Source organism: Culex quinquefasciatus, chromosome 1 (assembly GCF_015732765.1).
Source record: "Culex quinquefasciatus strain JHB chromosome 1, VPISU_Cqui_1.0_pri_paternal, whole genome shotgun sequence".
NCBI lineage: Eukaryota > Metazoa > Arthropoda > Insecta > Diptera > Culicidae > Culex > Culex quinquefasciatus.
In genome coordinates, this window is record NC_051861.1 from 51209215 (window position 1) to 51220974 (window position 11760).

At 34.3% G+C, this 11760-nt stretch overlaps 1 protein-coding gene across 1 annotated transcript in view; it reads left to right on the forward strand.

Moving 5' to 3' along the window:
* The window catches only part of LOC6035372 (titin), a 237278-nt gene extending 231403 nt beyond the window's left edge, over nt 1-5875 (forward strand). The window contains exon 17 of the mRNA XM_038266621.1: nt 4503-5875. Within this exon, the coding sequence (XP_038122549.1) occupies nt 4503-4796 (294 nt within the window). The 3' untranslated portion in view covers nt 4797-5875. The remainder of the gene's footprint in view (nt 1-4502) is intronic.
* The last annotated feature ends 5885 nt before the right edge of the window (nt 5876-11760 follow it).

Below are 11760 nucleotides of genomic sequence, written 5' to 3' on the forward strand. Positions count from 1 at the left end.
TCTGTGCGTGTGTCTAGATATGAGTCCGTGCACCGAAAAAATATGCACACGATTATCTCCGGACTGGCTGGATCGATTTGGACCGTTTTGGCCTCATTCGGTCCGTCTTGGGGTCCCACAAGACCCTAGTTAATATTATGAAGTATAGAAAAGTACTTCAAAAGTTATGCTAAAAAAAGATTTTAGCTAAACATCGGAAGATTGTAAAAAGGGTGGGATTATATTTTCAAAAGTTCCTATCGGCATGAGATACCCATGACTCATAGGTTGTTTTGAAAATTTGCTTTAGCAATTGTTGCATGATTTCTAAATGTAGGATTATTTTTCAATTTGGAGTTTAATCGAGGAAGTTTTTTATTATTTATTATTGATGATTTAAATCTATTAGACCGCTCCAAATATTTTTTGAACTTTTTGTCCCTCGCCTCTGACCAAAGTCGAGGAGGGAGGGCAAAAAATAAAAAAAATGTTTTGAAAATTAATTTACGAGCCATAGTTTCAACATTTGAATGATAAAAGTATTTTAAAATGCATTATTCACCAATCCAGTTGTTTTGCAATCATTAGTTTCCAAAATATCTAAATATTGACGAACATTTTATTTTTCGCGAAAAAAAAGTTTTTGCGGTGTCGTGCATTGGAATTTCATAAAAAAAAAATCTAAATATTTTTAATCCAGCCCAAACATGCTAAATATTATTATCTATGCAGAAAAATGCATTTTAGATTGTTGTAAGTTGATTTAACTTCTATTTTCGTTGAAATTTTGAAATTTTATGAAAAAATATTTTTTTGTCCCTTAATTTTTCCGACACATTTTGAAGGGAGGGGGCAACATAAACTTTTAAAAATATTTGCAACGGTCTTATTAAAAACTTTGTTTTTTTAAAGCCTTGTATCGTGTTTAATTTATGAGTAAAGTTTGTCAAACTCTTTTTAAATATATTTTTAGACTGAATTTTCAGTATTCAACAAATAGTCTACCGTGACGTCACACTCTCACGAACCCCCGTACCCCCCTACCCCCCTTGTCACACTTTGTCTCGCTTGCGACAACCCCCCTCCCCCCCTAGAGCATGACGTACTTTATGGATGACGCCTTAGCAACCATTCTATTAGTTCATTTTTCAATATCTCTGAAGCAGATAAAAAAAATATTGTGATCTATTCGACAAAAAATCTTTTTGGAAGTGGTCAAGCTTGATAATGACTTTTACAAATGAAAATAGTGACGGTGTCAACAAAAAAAAATCATGGGTATAACACGAAAACGGTGCACGATATCAAAATTAATGCAAACTATTTTGCGATTGCATATTTAATTTTACATGTAAAAATAAAACCGAACTATTTTTTTACTTTTTTCCACGTTAATTTTTGGAAGACTTTCCATTACAGTTATGACTCATATATCCGTAAGCCAATGAAAAAATAACTTCTTTGGGCATAGGAAAGGCCCCCACAAAGTTTGAGCCACATAAAAAATACAAAAAATAAAAATAAACAAAAATCGGCCGATTTCATAGAGAATTGCTCTATTTCATAGCACGAAAGTTTTTCTGGAGGTCCTAGCCAGGTCCCTGTACCGAGAAGGACTTAATAAAAATAATTTTATGAAAAAAAAAAAATCTGGAGCTTTGAAGCTGAGCAGTTCTCTCAGATTTAGGTCATTCGATTTTTTTGCTAGTAGTTATACCTTGTGACATTATTTAGCCACTACGGATCAATTCTGTTGAAGAGCATTAACTCCATGATAGCCGGCGGGTTAGCGTCCCATCAATCCATCAATCCAAAGGTGTGAGTTCGAATCCCACCTGATTCTTAAAGGTTTTTGTTCATATTCTAAGTTCAATTCCTGATTCCAAATTTCAAGGGGACTGACCGGGATTTGATCCCTGAACCTTCTGCTTTTGAGACAGAAGTCGCAACCATTAAGCCACGGAGCCGGATCCAAATTTGTATGGAAAAGTATATGGTCAAACTAATGATGCAAAATGGCTTCTTTGGGCATTCCGAAAGCACCACAAAAGTTTCATCCGGTTTAAAAAATACAAAAAATTAAAATTCTAAAAAATGACCGATTTCGCAGTGAATTGCTCAGCTGATGCTTGGTCCCGTTTCATCTCTAAAAAGATGCATTGCGTTTGTGTGAGAGTGCAGTGCATAAATTGAATCGTAAAGTATATTTATTGTGAAAATTTATTTTATGGACAGTACGAGTGACACGGAAACACCACTGGTCTTTATTTGCGCAAGTCCCCACCGCTAACGGCCAAATCTTCCCACAGAGTTTTCCCGAGCATGGGTAAATAACAAGGGAAATGCGTAATAATACCTTTCTCTGGCATCAATACCAAATTTTGGTATTCCTGGACCCTTTAAAATTTGTCTTGAGGATTATGCAAGAGCAATATGTGGTATCATACCAATTTAAGGTATTGTTTTGATATTGCAAAATTGCAGAATTTGTCAATGGTCGAACACCACATATTGGTATTCTTTTGGTATTACAGTGTTTTATCAAATTCCTCTGCAACTAAACAACTAAAATGATGTCTCAAAGCGAATGCTTTCATTCAAAACCGGAAATTTCAAACTTTATTTCAAACTTTTTTGATATACCCCCTATAGAAATGACTTGAAATTGTGGAAAATTTTCTAAGTCAGGATGGCACATTTTGGTATTATTTTGGTATTTAAGTGTTTTATCAAATTCCTCTGAAACTATGGGAAAATTTTGACCAATTTTGACAAAATAATTAATATTGCGCTAAAATGATGTCTCAAAGCGAATGCTTTCATTCAAAACCCGAAATTTCAAACTTGATTTTAAACATTTTTGATATACCCCCTACAGAAATGACTTGAAATTGTGGAAAATTTTCTAAGTCAGGATGGCACATTTTGGTATTATTTGAATATTGAAAGGTTTCATCAATTTTCTCTGAAACTATGGGATATTTGTTAACAAAAAATTACGAGTTAATTAATTTTGCGCTAAAATGACTTGAAACCCAAAAATGTTAAAGATGATTTTAAAAATTAGTGTGATATACCCACTAATATTTTTTTCAAAAACGTTGAAATATCTCTAAGTCGGGATAACCAAATACTTTGAAAAACGAGTCAATCGACAGATTAATGAATTTTGGTGAATTTCAATTCAGTTTCATTTTAATAATACTTATTTTTCAATCTTGTTATTTTTCAGAAGCTTCAAGAACTTCAAGCACAGGCCGTTCATCAATGACAAATGCATTCGGTGTGGTGAAGAATATCACTAATAACAACATGGAATCATCAGGTGAGTAGATTTGGCTGTTGCATATGAATAATTTCCGTTTTTTCACAAACTGCAACTGCTGCACTAAAAATGGTATGAAAATACCAAATTTTGGTATTACTTGTTCAAATACCAGCGACCATAATGTGCTCTTTGTTGCCCAGTAATAGATGGTAAAATACCATGAAATCATACCAAAATCATGTATGTGAAAGACCACAGAAATACCAAATATGATTTTCCAAGGGCGCGGGAATACCTAAAAATAAAACCATGGCAATACCAAGTTTTGGTATTCAAGCAATGTTCAAAAATCCAGAAGGTATTGAAATGGTTTTATTTTGAGGTATTATTTTACCCTTGGAATAACATGGTTTGGTATTGTTGTGCCCTTACACATACAAGATTTTGGTATGATATCATGGTATTTTACCATCTATTACTGGGCAACCAAGGGCACATTTTGGTCGCTGTTATTTGCCCAAGTAATACCAAAATTTGGTATTCCCGTGTTATTTACCCCTGCTCGGGTTACGTTGCCCGCTTTCTTCATTTTACTATCGCTTTTCGGGAGCACTGGAAAATGTCCCAGGACTTTGCCAACATTCACCGCATTCGATATTTCTTTCTCGGTCTTTCTCTGTCTGACTCGGCCAAAGTCATGAGCAGTGCTGCTGACTATCTCGAGCAATTTATCTCGGTGCAAATTAAAGGCGGAATGCTTTATCGTTTAATTATGCGGTTAATTTAACGCAGGAAGAAGTTTATCGTCCCGCTCACACTTCGCTTAAAGTGACAAGTATGATGTGTCCATGTTCGGAAGCGAGAAGTCCCGGTGGACCTGGATGTATGATATGACCTCCTCGCAGCAACAGCCACAGGACAGATTTCGACTCCTGTTTACCTTGCTGAATATCTGTGTGTACGAGTTGTGCGTACATGTACGTGGGCAATTAAGGACCAAAACTGATTTGTGTTGCACACAGACTGACAGTTTGCACGCTGGCCGTATTTGCATAACGAGCATCGGTCAATGTTTGTTCCTGGTGGGCATCAGTTATTTAATACAATAACGTAGAGCATTCCATTAAGTATTCGTAATTTTGTATGATCTAATCTAGAAAATGACAATCCACGATTAAACGTTATTTTGATTTTTTTTTCAAACATAATAAACCCACGAAAAAATTATCTTTTGAAATTCTGCTCTCATCAACAGAGTTACGCGACGCTCGGACGTACGAACAACAGCAGCGGCAGTGTTCAGTCGACGCTCAGTCCGCTGAGCCACCAGGCGATGGCAGTGGTTCCCTCGTCGTCGACGTCCGCGACGGCCATGAGCACGACGCTTCCCCTGCCGTCGATGGTGGGTGGCGTTGGCGTTGGCGTGAGCAGTTTGCTGGGCAGCCCCGCGTCACAGTCCCAACTGGGCGTCACTTCCACGCTGAACGAGTACCGGTTCAGGCCGGAAGTAGTTACGACGTCAAACCGAATACAGGAAAGTTGTATATAATATTTTATAAGGTGCATCAACGTACTCCACACTTCGATGTAGAATGGATTTTTTGAGTGTGGGTGTGTGAATGAGTCCTCCCAGAAATATTGCTGATTACTGTAGTGTACTCGCGTCACATCTACGTTTTCCATAATGAGCAGCATAGATTATTTTTCCAATTTGCAAAAGTCAAAATAGTCAAATGTTCGAATGGGTGCTGAAAGAATGAAAAACAGATTCAATATTACTCGGAAATTTTATGTTAAGTAGATCAAAAGTGGAAATGGAACTTACGAATGAATGTATATAAAGGACAACATTAGATGCGAAATTCATGTGTTGGAGAAAAAGGTGAAACGTATGAAGTTTTATCGACAAATTTTAATAGAGAAATTTTCCCGCAGTGTGGTGACCGATCTTTGTAAACTATTAGCAACTAGTACAGTATTAGAGAAAAAGATTGATTTTAACGTTCTAAAGGTAAATCTGTTTGTTTATCGAGAGTAACCAACACTAAACTAATATCAGATTCAAAGCGACACAGCACATTACTTAAGTAAAATCGTAAGAGAAATTGCGTTACTGACTGGACAATAACCGCACACATTTTGGGAAGCATAAAGAGAAAGCAAACAATCTACGATCATCAGAACAAGCAAGAAAATTGCAGAATATCGAACATACGACTGAATCATGTTGTTTTTATTTCTTCGGTGATGGGAAAACAGTCAACACATAAAGTAAATGATGAAACCACCAAAAATTAGCGTAAGAGGTGCGATTGAGAACGAATTCTTCAGTAGGTGAGAAACAAACAAAAAAAACGTGTGTGCAAAAGTTAAAAAAAAGCAATTCTGACAGATGAAAAAGTGTTGGTTTATAACAGCAATGACAGCTCCAAGCGATGTAAAGTGAAGATCAACGATAGATTAATTTTGTACAAAGAAACATACACACTCATCAAAACGAAAAACATGCTAACAGATGCGCATTAAAGATTATAATAAAATGGTGTGTACAATATAGGCAAAAGGCAAGGAAAAAAAAGAAACGAATGTTGGATGAAATAAATAAATGAAGATTTTATGAAAATCAATGCAAACCTCTGTTTTAATGTGGACAAAAAGAAAACATTCCCTTCAATAATTCTTAACATTTTCTTAATTTTTCATTATTTTTCTCTCCAGCTCGAATGATGCTTCAAAAAATTAACATGTTTCACTCACATTCCATAATACACGTCACGTCATTCTTAATAATTATCATTACTGATAAAGTTTCAAGACGACTCAGGACGCGAGGCGTAATTTATAATGGCAAGTTATTTCTACCGATCAAATTTGAACAGTGAGTGCAAGAGAAGGGTTTCAAACTTTACAAGTTCTAACTTAAATTTTTGAAAAGTACTGCGCAAGACAAACACAAATTCTAGAACACGGCAAATTGCGTTGCGGACGCAAAAAAAAATGATGAACTGTATAGGGGGATGGCGTCGCTATTTTTAGACCACTTTTTCTCATCGAAACCGACTACTTTATCGACTTCATTTTGCTGGGCGAGATAGGACGCCGTCTATTTTTAGACGATGACTCAGCATTTTTCCACTCTTGCGCTTAAAAAAACCAGGTGGCAGCACGATGTAACGCCACGTCCCTATGTAAACTCGGTTGAAGTAAACATCAACATCAATAGGGGGATGGAGTCGCTATTTTTAAATCAAGTTTTCCACTTTTTCTCCATCGAAACCGACTACTTTATCGACTTCATTTTGCTGGGCAAGATAGGACGCCATCTATTTTTAGACGATGACTCAGCAATTTTCCATTCTTGCACATAAAAAAACACTAAATTGAAAAATTATAAATTTTGATCTAAATAAAAAAAAAAATGATCCTTCTGTGTTATTGCAGATTTGAAAGGCACAGTGCTTGAAATTGAATGTATGACAAAAGGTCGAAGGACATAAGGTCGAATGGACAAAAGGTCGAATGCCAAAAGGTCGAATGGACAAATGGTCGAATGGACAAATGGTCGAATGGACAAAAGGTCGAAAGTGGACAAAAGGTCGAATGGACAAAACGTCGAAAGGACAAAAGGTCGAATTAAAAAAAAAAACATTTTACCAAACAAAACTTTCGATTTTTTTAAAAAACTTCATCATCCCGGTACGAGAATCGAACTCACGACCTCTGGATTGGAAACCCAGCACGCCGCTAGTCGAAACTCAATTTGAACCTAAATACACAAATAATGATAAGGTGATTTAAATTTTTTTTTCAATTTCACTTCTATATTTTTAAAAATGTTGAGGTCTTCTGAATAAAAACTTGCCTCCGGATTGTTGGAGGCTTATTGAAAGGGGGGGGGGATAGAGAGGGTTTTTCTTTAAAAATATAAATAAATACGACTGTTTTTTTTATTCATACAGCTATGTTTTTGAAGTCAGATTTTTCTTAGGATCTATTGTGACCATGAAAGATAGATTGATAAAGGATAGAAAACTTGCAATAATATTTAAAAAAAAGCAAGACTTTTTCATTTTTAGAAACTATTTAAATTTTAATTTGAAAAAAAGTCTCTAAAATATTCCAACGATTTTTATAAATAAAATAAAAACTTTCAAAATATCTTTTAATGAAGTAGAATTTTAAAAAAAGAACCGAATATATTTGAAAGAATGGAAAAATCATTACAACAGTCAAAAAAAGGTTTTCAAAAATAAAATAAAAGCTTAAGAAATATTTTAGAAGTCGAGCTTTTTTTTGATGAACTACTCATATTTGAAAGAATGGAAAAACTCACAAAAACATTACGGCAGTCAAGAGTAAGTTGTTTTTAAAAATAAAAAAAAAACTCTCAAAATAAAAAGAATGAAAAAACTCACTAAAATATTACGACATACATGAAAATTTTGTTTTTAAAAATAAAATAGAAGCTTTAAAAAATATTTTGGAAGTCAACCTTTTTTTGGAAGAACAGTTCATGTTTGAAAGAATGGAAACTTACAAAAATATTTTGACAATCAAGAATTGATTGTTTTTAAAAATACAAACAAACTTTCAAAATATTTAAAAGTCGAACTTTTATTTTAAGGAACTGCTCATGTTTGAAAGAAGGGAAAAACTCACAAAAATATTTCGACAATCAAGAATTTGTTGTTTTAAACAATAAAAATAAACTTCCAAAATATTTTATAAGTCGAACTTTTGTTTTAAGGAACTGCTCATGTTTGAAAGAATGGAAATAGTAGTTTATGCAACAAGTTGCAAAAAGAGGATTTTTTCAGCACGAGTCGTACATTTATCCAACGAGGTTCACCGAGTATTCCGAAAAACACCCATTGAGTGAAATTTTAAGCCAAATTTTCATGTATATTGTCAATTAATCATTTAAATCAAAACCATGTTGAAAAGTGTTACTTTTCAAAACAAGTGCTGAAAAGTTCAACTTTTCAGCACCCATTTCAGCATTTATTTTGAAAAGTGTTGCTATTCGATTCCGTTATTTTTGGTACAGAAAAGTAGGCTATTTCGTCGTTCAAGAATGACAGGAAAAGTAAGTAGTTTCACTACGGAATTGGCCATAATTTTATGAAAAATCATCCACACTTCATAAAATTATAGTGTTTTGAAACCGGGATTATGTCACCCATTCAACTATTGAAATTACATTAAAATATAAATAAAAAATACGCAATATGCCCTGTATTTCAAGAGTGCAATGTTATAGGGGAAGGTGGGGCAAGACGACCATATAGGGCAAGAGGAACAATCGCTTGTACGGCCGTAATTTTTACAATTTTGATTATTTCCAGTATGAGGAATTGTTGCTAGCAATGCAATTAGCTGATTCTACTACCACATAACCGCCAAAACGACGTAAACGCCACGGCGGCGTTTTAAGGCTCATATTACCAAAATGCTATTTTTCCTAGATCAGTAGTGTCCTTACTAATGACATGCACGTTTTACAAAGTATGATTTAACTTTTGGTTATTTTTGTTAAGAGCTTATAAAAAATCTTGTTGGCAGTTCGCTTTGCGCACGGCAACATTTTGAGCTTCAATCGTCTGTTGTTCACTGTAATCATAATGTACCTTCATACCTTTTTGGATTTTATACATTTCGGTAATACGAAATGTTGTTATTTTCTTCATGTATATAACTGAAGTTATGGAAGTTTAGAACATCGATTTCAACTTTCAAAATGTATAGCTAACCCAAATGCCGTTGGAAGGTTACACTAGTGTTTCCCGGTCAAATTAACTCCAAAACCACAGCTGGTTGCACAATCTCATTCTATTCTAATTGATTGCTGAGCAAATATGCAAACAAAACGTTCCCATGGTGAGACACATTTGACAAACTTACAAATTTCCCGTCAGATTCGTTTACTTCCCGCAGCTGTTGTTTGCACAACTTTATCCTTCAGTATGCGCAGAGAGCGCAGGAAGTGTCTTCCGGTTGCTTCCGCTCGTAGAGATATCCTTCCGGAATGAATGAGTGGTATTAATTTGATCACAACAAGTCAAGCGAAAAGTTTTTCCCCGAAACCATACGTTGAATAATTCATCGATCTGGCCTCAGATGTTTTCCCTCCCACACGACACCCCACCCATTCGCAACTCTTTCCCAGCACACGAGTCAACCCATTCGAAGGCAAACTAAAAAGTAAGAGATAGATTCCCATCCTCCCAACCTACCCGACCCTCGGAAGACCACTTCCAGTGGCCTAGGACTTGAAACAACAGGCGTAAGAAAATTGATGGTTTTCTCTCTCTCTCTCTCTCTCTCTCTCTCTCTCTCTCTCTCTCTCTCTCTGAGATTTTTTTCTTGTGTCCTCCCAACGAGGTTATAATAAACTTCTCCTTGTCGGTCCCCACCGACTCGGCAAATGAATATCATTTTTCCTCGATGAGGACGATGGCACATACACACACACAGGGGGAAAAAGAGTAAATATCTAATAAGTTCAATACCGTTTGAAGTTGGAAAAGTTTTTGCGGGATCTTAATTGGAAGAGTGTTTGGTGAACACAAAGGAAAAAGTTGTACTTCCTTGTTATTTTTTTCAGTTGGAGAAAGATTTCCTTTTCCTGTAATTAATAAGTTCCAACTCAAAAACTTGCTCGGGCGGTATGAATGGAAACAATTGAAATGTTTTGTATTGAGGTTTATAGGGTATATGGCCCTATTTTGGACCTACTATGCAAAGCGTCAACATATTTCGCATTGTTTTCATTAACGGTCTAACTAATTTGGCTCGTTTCAGGATTGTTTTGTGCCTTAATTTATGCTTAAAAAAGTGTACTATTGAAATTTGGAAATAATTTAACCATTTCATTGTAATAAGCATTTCGAGTAAAACATTTTTTGGATGCTTTTTGGACCTATTGAATGTATGTTGGAGACATCGCTGAACCTATTTTGGACCTACACTCTGATTGGTTGAAATTTGGACAACTCGAATTGCGGCGTGCGGCGGCAACACGCACACTTACAGAAACTCGGTTTGATAAACCAAAGGGCCTATCCACGATTATAATTTGGAAAATATTTATTCCAGAAATTAATTAATTATGATAAAACAATGGATTTGAATTTGAAAACGTGTTTTTATCATATTGAATGGAAACTCACGCTTCTTTAGTAGGTCTCTGTCCTATTTACAATTTGCGTATTCTTAGGACCTAATTGTTCAAGCATTAGAACATAAAAGACAACCTGTTATTTGTCGTAATAAAACACCTTAACTTAAAATGAAATGAATGACAGAGATACATACACAATACATAACAAGTTACAATGAATAAAGGTTCTAAATTTTACGCAGAGCTTAAGTTCAAATATTATTAAACAATCAAGAAATTTTAAAGGGAGATAATAGCTTGTAACTTGGTGTGAAATTTTCTCATCTGTCATGTTAAACTTTACAGTCGCTTGACAAAAAGTTTAACTACATGTTGCACTTTTAAAAACAATGTAATATTTGAAAAAATCTTTGTTTGAATACCAGGGTTCCTTCGATAGTCATAATTTGTTTTGTTAAAAGCAGATTTGAAGTGTTCAAACATTATTTTTTACTTCGAACTTACCATCACTTAGGTTGCTGATATAATTTTTTAAGAAAATCGTTTATGTCAATACTTAATTAACTAAGTTTATAAGCTTTTTAACCTTATACATAGAAGTTTTAGGTAAAATTGTTAAAAATTCTGAACTTTGCCTGAAATTCGTTGAAACTAGTTTTGTTTATTAAATTATAGATTTATATTACATGTTTAACTCAATTCAAAGAACGAATCAAAAGTCTTCACATTTTATATGAAATTTGTTTCACTGGAAATGCCTTTAAATTAGGAGATTTTTTTAAATTATCTTTCAAAAACAAATAATATTTAATAAGACTTATTATTCACAAACTTATTTTACCTTTTCCTAGTAGAAGATTGTCTGAAGAATCCGATAATGCATTCCGTTTTATGATTCAAAATTATGTTCATTGAGAAATCGTGACACTTTGAGAAGATTAAAATAATGCTAATTATCAACATTTTCTTAATTATTGTTAACTAACTTTTTAAACTTTTGAAAATTTCATGAAAAGTTCTTCATGAGGTACTTTGAGCACTTCTCTACCACGGTCAGTATGATTCCATACCATTCCGTACGTATTTAATTTGTACTCTTCATTTTGCGGAAAAATCTCAAACCTATCAAAGTCACCCAAATTTACGGTAATCAGATATGTCTCAAATCATAAACTTTTGAAAGTTAACATCGCACCTCTTTTGCTTTTTTTTTTCGATGATATTTATTTTTCTCTTTGGTGCAATTGTGTTTCTAACATGATTGACACGGTAATTTTTTTCCATATGAATATTTCTCTGAATAGTTTGCAATACGTCGTAACAGCCATCACGATCTCCGACACTTATTTGATTTTTTTTCTCTGAATCAAACCAAATTTTGTTTATTTTTCAG